An 18,769-nucleotide genomic window follows, 5' to 3' on the forward strand; every position below is an offset into this window, starting at 1 on the left:
GCTTCATGTATACAAGGCAAGCACTCTTGCCATTAGGCCATGTTCCCAGCCCACAACCATATCTTTGTATGATAGATTCCTGGTAATTACCAACCAGACCACGGCTAGGCCAAGATAACCAGGGCAACTCCTATTGAACATCCCCTACCTCCACTCCCTGCCTCTAGAGACTACTGTGACTGCTTTGAAAACAGACTTTAGGTCTTTTGATCTGTCCTTTCTGGTGTGATCACATTGTTAATAACATTGACTTTCATCACCGTTCAGCTCCTTGGGTTTCCCAGATAGGTAGCTGAGCCAGTTGTCTGTTGGGAACTCCCTGGTCGGGGATTTTACCCTAACTCCAGTACCATTAGCAAATGGAAAGCAATAGGCAGCTCGGCATATTTGGTTTTAAAAACCGATTATGTGAGGCCAACTAATGCTTTCAATTGGAGACTGAATTATGCCTGTGTGAACCCGACCCCTTTCACATCCCACACTGGAGGCTCATGTCCCCGATCCCGGCGTCCTCAGCGTTCCCGATTCCCGGCGTCCACTGCACTTCCCGCGCTCCCCGGTTCCCGGCATTCTTCGCGCTCTTCCCTCTCTCCCAGCATCCTCTGCGGCCGCTGCTCTCGGCGACAGGAGCCCCTCCCGGGCAGTAACCGTTAGCGCGGCCGCGGCCCCAGGTCCTGGTCCCGCCTCCAGAGCTATACTATAGGGCCGCGCGCCACTGCCGCGCGCGCCTCACGCCGTCGATAGGTGGCCTCAGCAACCCGCTCCTGGGCTCCCCCAATGCGGGGCGGCCGCGCGCGGGGATTGGTCGCGTACGGCGAAGGCCCGCCTTCCGCTCGCCCGGCGCGGCAGGCAGGTCTCGCGGACCGGAGAGCCTGGGCGGCCTTTCCAGATGGCGGTGTCGGCTGGGCGGTGAGGGTCTTGCTGCTGTGGTCGGGCTGCAGGCGGCTCTGGCAGGTCAAGGGCGCCGCAGGTAAGTGCGGGGCGCGAGGGGCGCCCCGCGGGCGGACGGGCGCCCGCGGCCTGCGCGAGGGCGCGCCCTTCGCTTCCTCTTTCCTCTTCCCTCCTCCCTCCCAGACCGAGGCCTTGGGCCTGGGCTGGGGCGGAGTGGGGCGGGGCCGGGGGCCGGAGGCCACGCGGACTCCTGGCCTTTGTGGGGCAACATGGCCGCAGGTGGGGGCTGTAGCAGAGAGCATCGGACAGGCCCCTGGACCGGAGGCGGGGGCCTGGGTTGGGCTGGGACCGGGAGCGGGGCGGGAGGCCGGGGGTTTCAGAGGACGGGCTCCGAGCCCTTGCATCGCCGATGCTGGTTGCTCTCCGCGGCCTAAAAAGGCTCCTCGACCGGTAGGCCCGAAGCCTTAGCATTGCCTTCAGGCGGGAAAGGTGTGGACTGGGAACTGTGCTCGCCGAGGACTCTGCCTGCCTTGACAGTTTGGAAAATCTGAGAAATCGTCCAAGTCTCCTCCAAATGCTCATGGATTGAGTGTCACATAGATAATCAGGATGCGGTTTTATTTTTAACAATAAACGTGGTAGAAATAAATGTAACGTGGCAACCTGTTGACAGTGATACCTGTCAAGTAGTATCACCCGATGGATTTGAGGTTGCGCATGGTAGGAACTGAGTTGCCGTTTCTGCATGTTTGCATGTATCTGGTAACACGATGCCCAGCAGTCCCATGTAGGGCAGTCGACTCTTAAGAGGCCAATCCCAGTCGTAGGCCCGCTCTTTGCTGGCGAAGACTGGACTCCCAGTTGTGAGAGTGGCCCCAAACCCACTGCAACTCACCAGTCACCAAAGGGAGTGAATGGCCAGTTCCAGTGCTTATAGAGGTCCGCTTGTGAGTACTGGAGTTGAGAGAGGTTGGTTGGAAGATGACAAAAGGAATGGATGAGGTCATACTGCTGTTGGGTTGGGCGGGAGACTGCAGCTGCTGAGGTTTGAGTGAAAGGCTGCAGCCACAGTATTGGACGCCACAGCCCCGGTCCAGTGCCAGCCTAGCAAATGTGTTTACCCTAGTGCCAGGGTCCCTGGGAGGCTGCTGCTTGCTCATGGTCAAATTGTCAAGGCAAGGTTTTTGTCCACTGTTAAGTCAGTTGAAGCAGTAGTGAGGACTGAAGAGCAGGAGGGCCACCCATTTTGAGAGCTCTTCAAGGCCAAGTATGGTTCAGAAGATGGTTTTAATAGTCTCCTTCTGGTCGGGGTGGAGAAAATGATTTTGACTGGCTTGTCCAGTTTGTGCCTTGTCTTGCTCCTCTCCCATGTGCCCTCTTCTCACCTTCAGGCTTTAAAGCCTACTTACAACATTCACATCCAGCCCTGGCCTCCCCTCTGAGCTTGAGCCTTATATTTGTTGTCACTTCCATGTTGCTACATGTTACTTTAATGCCAGGTAGACCTGTTCAAACTGAAGTCTTTCTCCTGTACCTTTGATTGTTTGGTTTTGTTTTTGTTGCCAGTCCTGGGGCTTGAACTCAGGGCCTGAGCACTGTTCCTGGCTTCTTTTTGCTCATGGCTAGCACTCTGCCACTTGAGCCACAGTGCCACTTCTGGATACACACACACACACACACACACACACACACACACACACACACACACACACACACACACTGCTGAGGAATGGAACCCAGGGCTTCTTGTATATGAGACGAGCACTTTACCACTAGGCCATATTCCCAGCCCCTCTCCTGTACCTTTGAAGAGTGTGTGTGTGTGTGTGTGTGTGTGTGTGTGTGTTGCTAATGTCTCTACCATTTAGGCCATACTCCAGCTCTTTTGTTTTCTTTCTTTTTTTTTTGGTCAGTCCAGGGGTTTGAACTCAAGCTTTAGGTACTGTTCGTTAGCTTTTATGCTCAAAGCTAACACTATGGCACTATCATATTCAGCCACTGCTCCACTTACGGTTTTTTGCAGGTTAGTTGGAGATAAGTCCAGGGTGGTCTCAAATCAGGATCCTTAGGTTTCAGCCTCCTGAGTAACTAGGATTCCAAGAGTGAGTCATCAGTGCCTGGTTTTCCTTTTTTTTGTTTTTGGTCATGGAGCTTGAGCTCAGGTCCTGGGTACTGTCCCTGAGCCTCTTTGTTTTACAACTTGAGCTACCGTGTCACTTCTAGCTTTTTCAATGGTTAATTGGAGGTAAGAGCCTCATGGACTTTTCTGCCTGGGCTGGCTTTGAACCATGATCCTCAGATCTCAGCCTCTTGAGTAGCTAGGATTACAGGTGTGAGCCACCAGCACCACCTCCATTTAATTAAATGAAATTAACTTGTTTATTTGCCAGTCCTGAGGCTTGAACTCAAGGCCTGAGTACTGTCCATGGCTTCTTTTTGCTCAAGGCCTAACATTCTACCACTTGAGCCATAATGCCATTTCCAGCTTTTTATGTTTATATAGTGCTGAGGAATCGAACCCAGGGCTTCATGCATGCTAGGCAAGTACTCTACTGCCAAGCCACATTCCTAGCCCTCCATTTTATATTTATTTATTTATTGGCAGTCCTGGAGCTTGGACTCAGGGCCTGAGCACTGTCCCTGCCCTCTTTTTGCTCAAGGCTAGTACTCTGCCAACTTGAGCCACAGTGCCACTTCTGGCCCTTTCTATATATGTGGTGCTGAGGAATCGAACCTAGGCCTTCATGTATATGAGCCGAGCACTCTTGCCACTAGGCCATATTCCCAGCCCCGCTCCATTTTATGTTTGAGACAAGGTTCCATTACCTTGTGCCTGGGCTGACCTGGAACTAGTTATTCTCCATTTTCTGCCTCCTGAGTAGTAGCTGGATTACAGGTATGCATCATCACAACCCGCTAAAGTTACATTGATTCCTTTCTTATGCCTTCATACATCCATTCCTAGGAAGCCCTATCAGCTCACCTTCTGTTTTTAACAGACTGTTTCTCAGCACTTTCAACTTAACATCCTGTTTCAGCCTTTTAACTTTTTTTTTTTGGCCATTCCTGGGGCTTGAACTCAGGGCCTGGGCACTGTCCTTGAGCTTCTTTGCTCCAAGCTAGCACTCTTATCACTTGAGCCACAGCGCCACTTACAGCCTTTTCTGTTTATGTGGTACTGAGGAATCGAACCCAGGGCTTCATGCATGCTAGGAAAGCACTCTTTTTTTTTTTTTTTTTGGCCAGTCTTGGGGCTTGGACTCAGGGCCTGAGCACTGTCCCTGGCTTCTTTTTGCTCAAGGATAGCACTCTGCCTCTTGAGCCACAGCGCCACTTCTGGCCATTTTCTATATATGTGGTGCTGGGGAATTGAACCCAGGGCTTCATGTATACGAGGCAAGCACTCTTGCCACTAGGCCATATTCCCAGCTAGGAAAGCACTCTTATCTACCACATTCCCAACTCCCCTTCTAACTCTTTTGTCCTCACCTAAATACAGTGATTCTTTAAATTGTGAGGTAATATAAAGCGGAGTTAGTACTGACACAGGCCATCTTGTTTGGGTGACAAAGCAGGTATGCCACATCCCGTGTGACCTTGAGCAAGTCATTTAACCTTTCTCACAGTGCTCTATGAGAACTTGGTGAGTTACAGTGCCAAGTGTAGAGCAAGGCCTATGTGAGGGTTGGCTGCCACTGCTCTCCTTGTATAATATGGTGTCAGTGTTTGGACCCTTCAGCCTAGTGGCTGTCTCAAATGCCCAAATCTCCCTGACTTGGCCTGCTTTCACTTCTCCTCAGTATACTACTCTTAACTTGGCTACACCATACCTCTTCCCTAGGTCCTTGGCTTTTCCTGTAGGTGTCACCTAGCATGAACCTTCCTATCTCTGCTACCCACCTAGTAGCCAGTATAGACACTGGCTATAAGGCCTTCTCTAATCACTCTTTTGGAAGCTGCCTTCTTTCCACCCTTCTTTGTTTTAGCTTTAACACTTCCCAGCATGTGATACAGTAGATATTTTTCTTAGTTGTTACTTGGTTTCCTCCACTAAAATGTGAGCTCTTGTGTTCAACATGCCTAAAATGGTGTATGTGCTGTACAAAGGCAGTGAACAAATGCTTGTTGAATAAATTGAGAAAGCTTATACAGAAATAGAATAGCCCCACTGCCAAGCCCCAGGATTGGACAGCTTTCCTGTTCCCTTCTTAGGGATCCTGCACCCTACCTATGCTCCTTGCCTCTTTAAGGTGCCCTTTAGTTTGTGATTTTACACTGGCTGTTTCTTAGCTTTTAACATGCAGCAGCCTTCTCCATCTTGCAGCACTATTTTTTTTCCAATCCCCACCTTAAGTATTTGTTAGCTTTTTCTGCCCTCGAATTAAAAAAAAAATTGATCCAGACATCTGCACACCTGTCAGGTTTTGAGGCATCCTGTCCTAGTCTTATCCGAGGTCTATAGCACTAAGCATGCAGTGGTCTTTCTTGGTTATCAGAAGATTGACTTTACTACCTTGGTGTACTTTGTGTCTGCCTGGCTTCAGCCTTTTTAGTGATTGCTATTCTTCTCAGTCACATCTCTATGCTGTACTTTCTCAGGCTTGAGCATCTTTGACAGACCTTCAAGGAGAGGTATCAGTTCCCATTGAATTTAGAAATGTTAGACTATTTCTAGCATCTAGGAAACAGAGTGATAGAAGGTTATTGCCCTTTTTTTTTTTTTTTTTTTTGGCCAGTCCTGGGCCTTGGACTCAGGGCCTGAGCACTGTCCCTGGCTTCTTCCCGCTCAAGGCTAGCACTCTGCCACTTGAGCCACAGCGCCGCTTCTGGCCGTTTTCTGTATATGTGGTGCTGGGGAATTGAACCTAGGGCCTCATGTATCCGAGGCAGGCACTCTTGCCACTAGGCTATATCCCCAGCCCTGTTATTGCCCTTTTTGGCTATATCCAGGCTGTGAGAATATGTGAGTTATTTTAACCTAAACAAGTCTCTGGCTTTTATTTTGTGACCTCTTCAAATTACAACCACCACACTCCATCCCTTCACTATATGCTTCTTAAACTGGTGATATCAGCTCTCCTTTCTGGGTTCTTAGGAGTTACGTACATGCAACCAAGCTGTTATCCATGGGTATGGCCATGCCTGTGTGTGTATCTGCATCTGTGTGCATGGCATGTGCATGTGTGTGTTTCTGTGCATGATGTGGGAGTGTGCATGTGGGTATGTGTGTGTGTGTGTGTGTGTGTGCGTGCATGTATTTCTACTATACTGACTGCCCCTCTTGGTTTTTTTTATGTCATCCCCAGCCCCTCTTTTTTTTTTTTTTTTTTTTTTTTTGCTTCCTCTATAGTGACGCTTCCTAATGTTGCATCCTTCCATCTCTGGTCACTTTCCTCCTGTGGTTTCAGTGCTTTCCTCCTTGATAATGTAGTCTGCCCAACCAGATCTCTACATCAATTAGGGCTCCAGAGTTGTGGCCTCAGCACCTATCAGAGGACTGCTGGGAACTTGCCACCATTCCTCCTCTCTAGGCTTCCTTCCACTTGGATACTGGAGTGTTTATGTCCCTTCGGGGGAGAAGCCTGCCTCCTTTCCAGCTTTTTCTTCTTTCTGCTTTCCACTTGGGTCAACAAATGTGGTCAGTTTTGTGACACTGCTCCAGAGCCACTTTGAGACCCTGTCCTGGTGGACTGCCCCAACACCTGGGTACAGTCACCTGGGTACCATCACCACTGTGCCAGTTTCCTTTTTGATGAATGTTGCTTTACCCTTGGTGGCTCATTATTTTCCCCAGTATAGAGCAAAATGGTACCCTAGATTCTTTGTGCCTTGGCTCCAGCTTTCTCCTGTGCTTGCTTCCTTCTAAATCCTGACAGGCACCCCTTTCCTCTGTTGGGAGCAGAACTGTGCTGTTACCTCTGTTGACCTCAGCTGTCCTCTCAATATGCCATGTTGTGGGCCCAGGAGAGGGGGTCCCCTGGGTAGCAGAGTGCCTGGCTAAAAACTCTGAGGTCCCTAGTGCTGAAAAATTGAGCTGAGGGTTTGCGTTTGCCCTCTGACTACCCCAGCCCATGCAGGTGAGTGGACTGATGTTACCCAGATGGCTTGAGCAAGGCCATGCCCTTTAATGGTGTTCAGAAAGGGTAGCCTCCCACCATGTGCTTCCTACTTAGGGGAGTACTGCAGTCAAATTTTGGGGTTTTTTGTGTGCGTGTGTTTAAAAAAAATTTTCAGCCTTTAAATCATATTTTTTGTGCTTTCAAAGTAATATGAAACTGGACAGTTAGTAAAATACTTAGGTTAGGATTTAAATTATAATTTCAGTTCTGAAGGAAAACAGTAAAATAAAATTAGTTTATTTGGGTGTCTTAAAGGTTCTATCACAGGTAGTATTAATTTAGCTCTGTACTACACTGTTAATGGCACTTGACTCTTGGTACCAGGGGAGTAGATTTTCTGTCATTTCGTGACGATATTTTTAAATTTCTTTTCAGGTGGAGGAAGAAAGGTGCCACTTTGGCATGAAGACAGACTCACTTAGTCGTCGGTCTTTTAAGCTGAGTGCATTGTGATTTCCAATAATTGAGGCAGTGGTTCTAAAAGCTGTCTACATTAATGAAAAGAGCAATGTGGCCAGCTTGACTAAGCCGCCAATGTGCACAGCGTGGGCAGGACGACACCGGGTCTCGACGGACTTGTGCATGTTAGCTGTAGATTTATGTAAGGTGTTTTAAAACTGGTCTTTTAAAATAGTCTTAACTGCTTTTAATATGGAGACATATGAGAGTCCCTCTCCTCTCCCGCGTGAGCCCGCAGGAGAAGCGATGATGGAGAACCGAGCTTGCCCTTTCCAAGTGCTGCCCCGTGAACAGTCTCCACCACCTCCCCTGCAAACGTCCAGTGATGCAGAGGTAATGGACGTTGGCTCTGGTGGTGATGGACAGTCCGAACCCCCTGCTGAGGACCCATTCAACTTCTACGGAGCTTCTCTTCTCTCCAAAGGATCCTTCTCTAAGGGCCGCCTCCTCATAGACCCGAACTGTAGTGGCCACAGCCCACGCACCGCCCGGCACGCACCTGCGGTCCGGAAATTCTCCCCTGACCTTAAGTTGCTTAAAGATGTAAAGATTAGTGTGAGTTTTACTGAGAGCTGCAGGAGTAAGGACAGGAAGGTGCTGTACACAGGAATAGAGCGCAGCACTCGGGCCGAATGTGGCCTGCTCCTTAGTCCTGTCAGTGGGGACGTGCATGCTTGTCCCTTTGGCGGGAGTATTGGTAATGGGGTAAGCATAGGGGGTGAGAGTACAGATAAGAAGGATGAGGAGAATGAGCTGGATCAGGAAAAGAGAGTGGAGTATGCAGTGCTCGATGAGTTAGAAGATTTTACTGACAATTTGGAGCTAGATGAAGAAGGAGCAGGCGGGTTCACGGCTAAAGCAATCGTTCAAAGAGAAAGAGTGGATGAAGAAGCCTTGAATTTCTCCTATGAGGTATGTTGGTGATCCCTCTTCTTGAGGGCTCTGAGTAAAACCCAAAGAGAGGTTTGGGAGTGGCTGCATCTTTTTGAAAGTTGGGAAATTTTAAAACAAGACAAGCAATTTGAATTGCTTATATTTGAATAATAACATAAACATGGAGAAGAGAACAGTGTCAGAAACCCACATTTTAAGTGTTTCTTAATGAAAGGTTTGGCTAACATGCAGCCTTATATTGTCTTTCTAACCTGATTCAGCAGGTGCTTCTGAGAAGCCTCCTTGGCAGGGTGTGCACCTGGACCAGGCCTGTTGATTTCACTTGTCATTTCACCCTGTTTATCTTTCAGATGATCACCTACCACCTAGGCCCCCTTGAGTGACTACTCTCTGTCCTCAAATGTTGTTAAGCTTGCACTTGGTGCAGGAACACGGGCCCTGGGAGCTGTGGGATCTGAATACCTTATTTTGCAGGATGACTTTGACAATGATGTGGATGCTCTATTGGAAGAAGGCCTTTGTGCTCCCAAGAAGAGGCGAATAGAAGAAAAATATGGAGGAGACAGTGACCATCCATCTGATGGAGAGACAAGTGTGCAGCCAATGATGACCAAGATTAAAACAGTGCTTAAAAGTAAGTCAACAGTCACAAGTGGTGAGTATTTTCAGGCATCAGAAGTGCAGCTTCAAGCTGGGTGCCTGTAGCTAATGCGTACAGTCCTAACTATTCAGGTGACTGAGATGTAAAGATTTCAGTTTGAAGCCAAGCCCAAGCAGGAAAGTCCATGAGTCTCAGATGTTCCATTAACCACCAGAATGTTGGAAGTAGAGCTTTGGCTCAAGTGCTAGAGCACCAGCCTTGAGCAAAATAGTTAAGGGACAGCATCCAGGCTCTGAGTTCAAGCCTTAGTACCAGTGTGTATGCATGTGCGCACACACAAACATAGTTTCCTTTGAAAAGATGTTTGGAGAGCTCTGGTTTTATGCTGTAGGGATTCTTTTTTGAATACAGAATAGTCAGGACAGGTGAGAGAATAGATTAGATGCAACAACTTAGACACACACCATCCAGGCGTAAATCCTGGTAACTGCTGTGGAAACCATAGGCATTCTGTAGAGGATCACTGAACAGGGGAAATATTGTGCTCCAAGAGATAGCATCAGGAGCCAGAGAAGGTATGGAGTCCAAGAAATGAGTGCTTAGTGAGGTGGCAGGTGATGGTTGCAGTCTAGTTTTGTATTTTGTTTTTTTCTGGTGCCAGTCCTGGGGCTTGAACTCAGGACCTGAGTGCTGTCCCTGGGCTTTTTTTTGCTCAAGGTTAGTGTTCTACTACTTGAGCCACAGCTCTGCTTCTGGTTTCTTTTGGTGATTAATTGGATATCTAAGCATTTCACTGAATTTCCTACTTGGGCAGGCTTTGAACTGCTATCCTCAGATCTTGGCCTTCTAAGTAGGTATAATACAAGCATGAGCCATCAGTGCCCAGTCTGCAGTCCAGGTTTTGATTTTGCTCAAAGTGATTCAGGAAGCTGGCAAAATCAGACCATTATTGTTACCTAAAAGTATGGCTTCTGAGTAGCATGACATGTGCAATTTAGAGACAAGGTAGAAATTCCTTGGATAGAAATGGAGGCATTTTGGAGATGCAAAGTAGATTTGGCACTTGGATTTGGCAACAGTGGGAGAGCAATTGGGAGACACTCAGAGTTGTGTTGCAGGGCACTGGTCAGTGTGAAGCAAATAAAGAGTTGGTATTGATTTTTGTCTGTACTTGCCAGGCACCTATGATTTTTCTAGTAGGGTTGGTTGTCAGGATCAGTAGAGGAACTGAAGAGATGTATGGCATTCAGGCACTTGGCTAAGACCTTGGGTTGAGAGGCTAGGTACAAAAGTTGGTGACGTGGGACTTGGTAGAAAGAGAAGTATGGAAAATGCAGTTGCAGTTGCTCTTCTTGGGTGATGGAGGGTCAGTAATGTTTGGTGCTAAATGTCACTGCCTGCATACATTGGTGATAGATGAGCACTGTCTGAATGGACACTTGTAGGTGGGATGAACCTCGGGCTGCAGCTTCATGGGGAGATAGGGAAAGGAGTGAGGGATTTACCTTGGTGCCTGAGGAAGGTTGGCTTTGTACTCTTCCTGTTTAACAGTTTCTCTGAGCAGACAAACGCATGTCCATCCTGTGTAGACCACCTGGTAGTAATAGACCTGCCTTGCTCACCTACTTTGGCCTTATGCTCACAGCTACAGCCAGCTCTACAGATAGTTATCTGAGCTGCCTATTACAGATGAGTTGCTGGGATTAATCTGTGTCCTATGTTGTGTTTGGCTCCACATCTTATTTGTTTCCTATCCTGAGTTATCACAAGGCTGGGGGTGAGGCGGTTTTACCTGGCCCTACCTCTGTGAGAACATCCATGGGGTATACTTTTGACTTGTGGCACTCCTAGGCCTAGCTCTATGATAGCTGCCTGAGCAGGATGCCAGTCCCAGGGTCAGGATTGCTGACAAGGACCTGGCCCACAGGTGCCACTATCTTTTTCTGAGAGACACTGGCACCTTTTCCATTGTGTTTTAGTGTTTTAGGTTTCACTTGCTTTCTTTTAGTGTCTTGATTTTTAAGCTTTTCCTAATACCTGTAAGAATGTTGGTGTAGTTAAGTCTGTGCTTTTTCTGGCAATCAGGTCTGTTAGTGGTGAGTGAAAACAAAGTTCAATGCTTTTTTCTGTAACTATCTATAAGGGGTTGCAAGTAATGTCTTAAAACCAGTATGGTAGAAGTGGTTCTATGGCTCAAGTGGTAGAGTACTAGCCTTGAGCTGAAGAGCTCAGGGATAGTGCCCATGCCCAGAGTTCAAGCGCCATAACCGACCAAGAAAATAAAAGCTTTCTTTTGGGGCTGAGAACATGGCCTAGTGGCAAGAGTGCTTTTCTCGTATACATGAAGCCTTGGGTTCGATTCCCCAGCACCACATATATAGAAAATGGCCAGAAGTGGCACTGTGGTTCAAGTGGCAGAGTGCTAGCCTTGAGCAAAAACAAGCCAGGGCTCAGGCCCTGAGTCCAAGGCCCAGGACTGGCCAAAAAAAAAAGAAAAACCTGTATGGAAATTTTAAAATTTGAACAAGGATTCCCCCCGCCCCCCATCCCCTTTTGCTTTTTTGTTAGGAATCAAATTGGTTCATACACATACTGGTAATGTTCGTGTGTGTGTGTGTGTGCGCATGCGCGCACGCCAACACTAGGACTTGAACTCAGGGCTTCACATGAAGCTCTTTTTGTTGTTTTAAAAATAAATTTTTATTATCTTTGAGTACTTTTGCAAAAGAGTTGACATTTAACAAAGCAGTCTATGAATAATAAAATATATCTTGATTAGTGTCATCCCTTTCATTATTCTTCCTCAACCCTCCCAACCTTTCATTCAACTTTCTTAATTTTGTAGGAATGCATTGACTCCACACTCTTGCTTAGACTTTTTGCTTAAGGCTGGCAGTCTACCACTTGAGCCATGCCTCCACTTCTGACATTTTGCTGGTTAATTGGAGATGAGTCTTTAGGATTTGTGTACCAGGCTGGCTTCAAACTATGATCCTCAGAGCTCATCCTTCTGAGTAACTGGGATTATAGGTATGAGTCACTGGTGCTTGGCTTCTGTATGTGCATGTGCATGCGTGTACTAGTATTGAAACTTAAATTCAGGGCCTGGGCACACTGTCCCTGAGCTTTTGTGCTTAAGGTTAGTGCTGTTCCATGTCCCCCCCCCCCCTTTTTGTGGTTAATTGGAGTCTCATAGACTTACTTTCCTGCTCAGGTTGGCTTTGAACTGCAATCCTCAGATTTCAGCCTCCTGAGTAGGTAGTATTACAGGTTTGGCTGGCTTTTTTTTTTTTTTTCTACTAGAGCTTGAACTTAGGGATTCAAGTTCTCATTGTCCTTTTATTTTTTTTAAAAATTACTTTATTGTAGTTTTAGAGGTGATATACAGTGGGGTTACCTTTACATACATTAGGTAATATGTACATTTCCTTCTTGTTGTATAGTATCATCTGTTCCTTCATTCTCTCCCATCCCTTCCCACCTGTTGCATGGTTTACTTCTATCAGTGTCCAGTGCAGCCAGTGGGCTCTGCTGATGCACTTTTAAAAATCAGTTTTCCACTGATTCACTCTACTTTTTATGCTTCTGGCTGATATTCTACCTTTTGAGCCACAGTTCTAGTATGACTTTTTGCTGGTTGGAGATAGTCTCTGACTTTTCTGCCTGGGCTATCTTTGAACCTCAGTCCTTAGATTTCAGCCTTCTGAGTATCCAGTTTTTGTGGTATTGTCTTTTTGGGTATAGGAGGGGTTGAAGATTCAGTTTTGCTTCATGCCAGCTAGACACTCTGTTACTTGAGCCATACATCTCCATCCTCCTTATTGTGTATGTGGAGGGCTGTGTGGTAGAACTTGAACTCAGTGCCTCACTCTTTCCCTTGGCCTTTTCCTTTTTCACTTAGTCTGGTGCACTACTACTTGAGCCATAGTCAGCTGTACTTTTTTTTTTTTTTTCCAGTTGTTGTTAGTCACATGGACTTTCTTACTTGGGCTGGCTTCAAACCTTGATCCTCAGATCTCATTCTCCTGAGTAGCTAGGATTATAGGCCCACTGTTCACACTACTTTCCAGATGTGGAAATTTGTACAATCTTATCCCAAGTTCTTTGTGAACTTATTCTACATGTATGGGTTTCCACTTTGTAAGTACAACCAACATGGAATAGTTTAACTTGCAAAAAATACCATAGTGATAGTCTGATTGCAACATGTTCTTTCTTCTATGCAGGTCGTGGCCGTCCCCCTACTGAGCCGCTGCCTGATGGGTGGATCATGACCTTCCATAACTCGGGAGTTCCAGTGTACCTGCACAGAGAGTCTCGGGTGGTCACTTGGTCCAGACCCTACTTCTTGGGAACAGGAAGCATACGGGTAGGGAAGGCATTAGTAATGAACTTAGGCTTGCCAATTCTAACACTGAAGCGTGCCAGACTGCACTTGTTGCACTATAGCCATGTGGAATTTGATATAAGGCATCAGGATTTTAGGCTTGAGGTCGTCTTCATAACCCCTTTTGCAATATTACTATCCACAGAAACATGACCCTCCTCTGAGTAGCATCCCATGTCTACATTATAAAAAAATGAAGGACAATGAAGAACGAGAACAAAGCAGTGAGCTCACCCCCAGTGGAGAAGTATCTCCTATCAAGCCCTTGGGTCGATCAGCAGAGTTGGAGTTCCCCCTAGAAGAACCAGACTCTGTGGGTGTGGACTCAGGGCCCCCAGATGAGAAAGATGCCCTGGGAGCTGAGGCGGCCCCTGGGGCCCTGGGACAAGTAAAGGCCAAAGTTGAGGTGTGCAAAGATGAATCTGTTGGTAAGTTTTCCCAGAAGGGGTTCTTCCTTGCTACCTAGGATCCAGCTGCATTTCATATTTATTGGAGTCTCCTGTCAGAAGCCATAGTTCCAGTTCCTCATTGTGCCTGTGATGGGGAGACCTATGCCTGTTTTGCACTTCTTCTGGCTGGAGAGGTCTGTTTCCTTGCCCTTTTGAGAACCTGCTTATGTTCCGCACATGGAGGTCTGCATTGCTGAAGCTGCTATGGAGATTGTGACAGAAATGGCACCTGGTTTTTTGGTTGTTGTGTGTTCTTACTTTGTGTCCATGAGTGTTGTTTTTCCTGATGAGCTCAGAATGAACCTTCAGTCCCTGGACCCAGCACTATGGAACTACCCCTAGCCTGTGAACAGTTCCCTCTGTCATTTTTTGGCTTTTTTGACGCAAGGTCTCATTTTGTAGCCCAGGTTGGTTATGAACTTGTGGTTCTCCTTCAGCCTTTTGAGTGCTGGGCAATTTCCTCTTGAATCCTGCAGTTGCCTTTTGGATATGTGTTAGTTTCCTCTTTTGCAGCTTAGTTCCGTCCTGTTCTTTCAAGTCTCATATCTCTCCGTGGTGGCAGATCTATTTTCAGCCCTCCTGCTAGATCACTATCAAAGAGGACATTCTGTTTTTACAAGTTATGCTTGACTTTTTGTTGCTGCCTAGCCTGTCAATAACTATCCCATGTGAGGTGCCCTTGAAGAGCTGTAAGGAGCGAAAAACTGTTTGTTGTCTACGAGTGGGGAGTAGTCAGGGGAGAGGTGTGGTAAGCAAAAAGGTCCTAAGGAGGCAGGGGCCAGTCACTTGGTGTGTTCCTGTTGATAGAAATGTCAGCTAAGAGGTGAACAGATGCCATTGGCATTCAGGTGCCATGGGCAAATGTCAGGATTTTTTTGGGGGGTGGGAATCAACGTAGAACCTCACACTTGCTCCACAAGTACTTTACCATGAGCTGTGCTCCCATTCCCTAGGTGCTTGTTTTGCTTCAGGGAAGAGTCTAAAGGTGATACGTTGGTTTTTTTGTTTGTTGTTTTTATTTTTTGTTGGTTGGTTTGGTGTTTTGAGATGAGGTGTCTATCCCAGGCTGTTCTCAAACTCCAAGATCCTTGTCTCAACCTCTTCTGTACTGAGATTGTAAGCATGTGCCAAGCATCTGTATCAAGTCCCCCCTCCCCCATTTTTTTAGTCTTGTTCTAGTTCCAGATGAGGTAAAAGAACCAAGCATCCATTCATAAGGAACCTGTCAGAATAATTTGAGCTGGTAGTGAAGGGACTTAATTTTTCTATCCCTGTCTCCCTTTACTCTTTGAAAGGGACAGGGAAAGGAAAACACTTGTCATGTGGACTGTACCTCTTTGATGAGAATGTTACTATCTTAGGCAAAGGATTGAAGAAACATGACTCTTATATTGAAAGTTTGATAATTTGGGTCTCTGGCACATCTTGAACAGATCTGGAGGAATTTCGAAACTACCTGGAAAAGCGTTTTGATTTTGAACAAGTAACTGTTAAAAAGTTCAGGACTTGGGCTGAGCGGCGCCAGTTCAACCGTGAGATGAAGCGGAAGCAGGCTGAATCAGAGAGGCCCATTCTGCCAGCCAACCAAAAGCTCATTACTTTATCTGTGCAGGATGCACCCACAAAGAAAGGTAAGTTGGACTTATAAGGGCCAACATCAGCAGACTTTTTAAGTTTGATGTGCTTAGGGTATGCGAGTAAATGAAAAAATACTTATTTAAAGCTTATATTTATCCTACAAATAGATAGGCCTGCCACATTCATGGTGGTCAGGTCCAATGAATGAATGACTCAGTAATGTGAATGGGCCAAGTTCTCAAGTGCTAGCTGTGGGAACTTATGCATTTTCTGAGATAGTTCCTCTTGTCGCAGAGTTTGTCATTAATCCCAATGGGAAATCCGAGGTCTGTATCCTGCACGAGTACATGCAGCGTGTCCTCAAGGTCCGCCCTGTTTATAATTTCTTTGAATGTGGTAAGTTTAATCTTCCCCTTTTTGGTTGTAAAGAATTACGTGTGTCACTTTGGTCTGGGCTGGGGTTGGGAACTATTAGCCCTACTGGACTGGATAGAGAGGTACAAGGGAAAAGCAAAGAGAAATGCATTGCAGATAGTAGTTTGTTTTCATGGAGATGTGTCTCATCTAAGGGCAAATAGCTTAGCTTGCCACTTTGAATTTGTCCCCTGTCCTGTCTCCCTTGTGCTTTTCTTGTCCCTTGTTGGCTTCTATGTGTCATCAATGGCAAGAAGACCTCCTTGTTGTGCATTGAGTCCTTTCCTGGTCTCCTGAGGTGAATGAAAGTGTCTTGGATCTGTTCATACTCCTTCCAGCTGTCTTCCATGGCATTCTTGTTACAACTTTGTGAATGATAGTTTGTCTCCCCCTGAGAACCAAAGCCTATGGTTACTTACCCTCCCTTTTGGATGTTGTTTATCTGGTTCATTGCATCCTGTACTTCCCAACTCCCAACAGTCCTGTGTTGTCTTTCAGAGACCTTGTCCCTGTCCTGGGAAGGTTCTGCCTCCAGCTTCTGCTTCTCCTTGGGCACACTCACCCACAATTCCCATTTCCCTCAGTATCCCAGCTATGCCTTTTGTTGCTGACCATCTTCAGCCCTGTCTCCACACTTCAGGGCGATCCTAGTCTTCATAGATGAGCGTAGACATGCTTTCTGTAGGGGCATCTGCCAGTGTGGGCAGACTGTGTGTGCACGTTTTTAATGTCTTGGCAAGTATGTTTTAAAACAAGCTATTTTAATTTTAAGAGAATCCAAGTGAGCCTTTTGGTGCCTCGGTGACCATTGATGGTGTGACTTATGGATCTGGAACTGCAAGCAGCAAAAAACTTGCGAAGAATAAAGCTGGTAATGTGGCTCAATTGGGTGTCCCAGAGACACATACTGTCTGCCAGGTCTGCCTTGCCTCTTTATTAAAGAGAGGTTGAGCAGTGGTGGCAGTTTGGGGTGGGGGGATATGGGTAGGACACATCCATTTTATTTATGTAATCTATTTTAATTTAAAGTTATATTCTTAGCTGGGTGTAGTGATTGAAATTTTAGCACTCAGGAGGCTGAAGAACGATTTTGAGTTTGAGGCCTTGTCTCAACCAAGGGGCTGGGGCTGTAACTCTGGTTTTGACCCCTAGCACTACTAAAACAAAACAAGGAAATTGGATCTTTTGTTTCTAGTTACTTGGGATGCTGAGGTCTAGAGATTTGTATTTGTAGTTCAAGCCAGTCCTGAAAAAAAAAAGTGAGATTCCATCTCAGTGGAAGAAGCTGAACATGGTGGTATGTGTCTGTCACCCAGATCTAGAGAATATACAAATGTCAGTCCAAGCCCAAGCCAAGGGAAAATGCCAGACCTATCTCAAAAATAACCACTGCAAAAAAGGGCTGGAGGTTTAGCTCAGCTCTCGAGCGCTGCCTAACAAGCATGAGGCCCTGAGCTAAGCAAAAAAGCTATGTGCTTATTGGAAAAGACTCAAGTCGAGAGAGTAAAGTCTTGAGAGAGACTTTAGAGTAGAAGACCTTTTCTCCTGAGTAACAGCATGGCCAGTGTCTGCTGTGCTTGTCCTAGCCATTCCTAGATTTAGGTGTGCTCAGAGCCTACTAGGCTGTGCTGTGTACACAGTGTAGGCAGGTATGTATGTGTATACATGTAGGTGCTTTGTTTTTTTTTGTGTATGTGTGTGTGTGTATGTGGATGTGTGTGACCATTTTGGGGCTTGAACTCGGGACCTGGGTACTGTCCTTGGGTTTTTATGCTCAAAGCTAGTGTTCTACCACTTGAGCCATAGCTCTACTTCAGGCTTTTTGGTGGCTAGAGATAAGAATCTTAGAGACTGGGGCTGGGAATATGGCCTAGTGGCAAGAGTGCTTGGCTCATATACATGAGACCCTGGGTTCGATTCCTCAGCACCACATATACAGAAAACGGCCAGAAGTGGCGCTGTGGCTGAAGTGGCAGAGTGCTAGCCTTGAGCAAAAAAGACGCCAGGGACAGTGCTCAGGCCCTGAGTTCAAACTCCAGGACTGGCAAAAAAAAAAAAAAAATCTTACAGACTTTCATGCCTAGGCTGGATTTGTACTGCCATCCTTAGATCTCTGCCTCCTGAGCAGTCAGGATTACAGGTGTGAGCTGCTAGTGCTCAGCAAGATTTCTTTTTAAACTGATCAAAATGTGAGCATGCTAGAAGAGAGAAGAGCTGGATTGACATGCTGTCACCATCTCAAGTATTTTTGACATTTACAAGGACAATTGCTGAGTTCTTCCAAATCTAAATTAGGATATAACTCAGTGCACACAAGAGAGCTTTATCTCTAGGGAAGTTGGTGTTTTGTGGTTCAACCTTACTGTGTCCTTGCAATTTTCATGTGTAACCCTAAAGTATTTGGCATTTTTTCACCAAAGCCTTTTTTTTGGTGACTCTTATCTTTATTTATTTATTTATTTTATTGTCAAATTGATGTGCAGAGTGGTTCACCAAAGCCTTTTATCCCGGCTTCAGCACTACTTACGTTCTTCTGAGGAGAACACTTTGCAGAGTGGTGTGGGGTATATCCCTGGTCCATGTACCATTAGGTCTGTTTGATATTTTTCCCCATTTGCCTGTTGTCTCCCAGCATAGGTCTGCTCTATACAGAGCAAGAATCATGCCAGTTTTCTTACAGTTTCATTGGGTCTCCAGAGCAGTGAGAATATTTTCTGGTCTTGGCAATCAATGTCCCTCTGTGCTACTTCCTTTTAATGACAAATGCTGAGGACAGTAGGAAGCCTTTCTGCATTGTGTTTACTATCTGTCCTTTCGCATGGTTGTCCTGAGCTTGCACACTCCACTGTGGTCACCAAGAAAGCCTGCTATTTAATAAATATGTATTCACTTGTTTTTTATTTATTTATTTATTTATTTATTTTTGCCAGTCGTGGGCCTTGGACTCAGGGCCTGAGCACTGTCCCTGGCTTCTTCC

At 46.3% G+C, this 18,769-nt stretch overlaps 1 protein-coding gene across 2 annotated transcripts in view; it reads left to right on the forward strand.

Annotated features, from left to right (window-relative positions):
• The first annotated feature begins 203 nt into the window (after positions 1–203).
• Positions 204–18,769, forward strand: part of Dgcr8 (DGCR8 microprocessor complex subunit) — a 43,159-nt gene continuing 24,593 nt past the window's right edge. Inside the window, exons 1-8 of one of the 2 annotated variants that reach the window (XM_048343492.1) lie at positions 204–970; positions 7,386–8,381; positions 8,838–8,997; positions 13,191–13,333; positions 13,497–13,779; positions 15,234–15,431; positions 15,673–15,774; positions 16,565–16,663. In XM_048343492.1, coding sequence (XP_048199449.1) covers positions 7,662–8,381; positions 8,838–8,997; positions 13,191–13,333; positions 13,497–13,779; positions 15,234–15,431; positions 15,673–15,774; positions 16,565–16,663 — 1,705 coding nt within the window. In that variant the 5' untranslated portion in view covers positions 204–970; positions 7,386–7,661. Of the gene's footprint in view, positions 971–6,185; positions 8,382–8,837; positions 8,998–13,190; positions 13,334–13,496; positions 13,780–15,233; positions 15,432–15,672; positions 15,775–16,564; positions 16,664–18,769 lie in introns of those variants that run through there. The other variant, XM_048343491.1, reaches the window with a different exon arrangement.

The sequence above is a fragment of the Perognathus longimembris genome, chromosome 3 (assembly GCF_023159225.1).
Source record: "Perognathus longimembris pacificus isolate PPM17 chromosome 3, ASM2315922v1, whole genome shotgun sequence".
In the NCBI taxonomy this organism is placed as follows: Eukaryota; Metazoa; Chordata; class Mammalia; order Rodentia; family Heteromyidae; genus Perognathus; species Perognathus longimembris.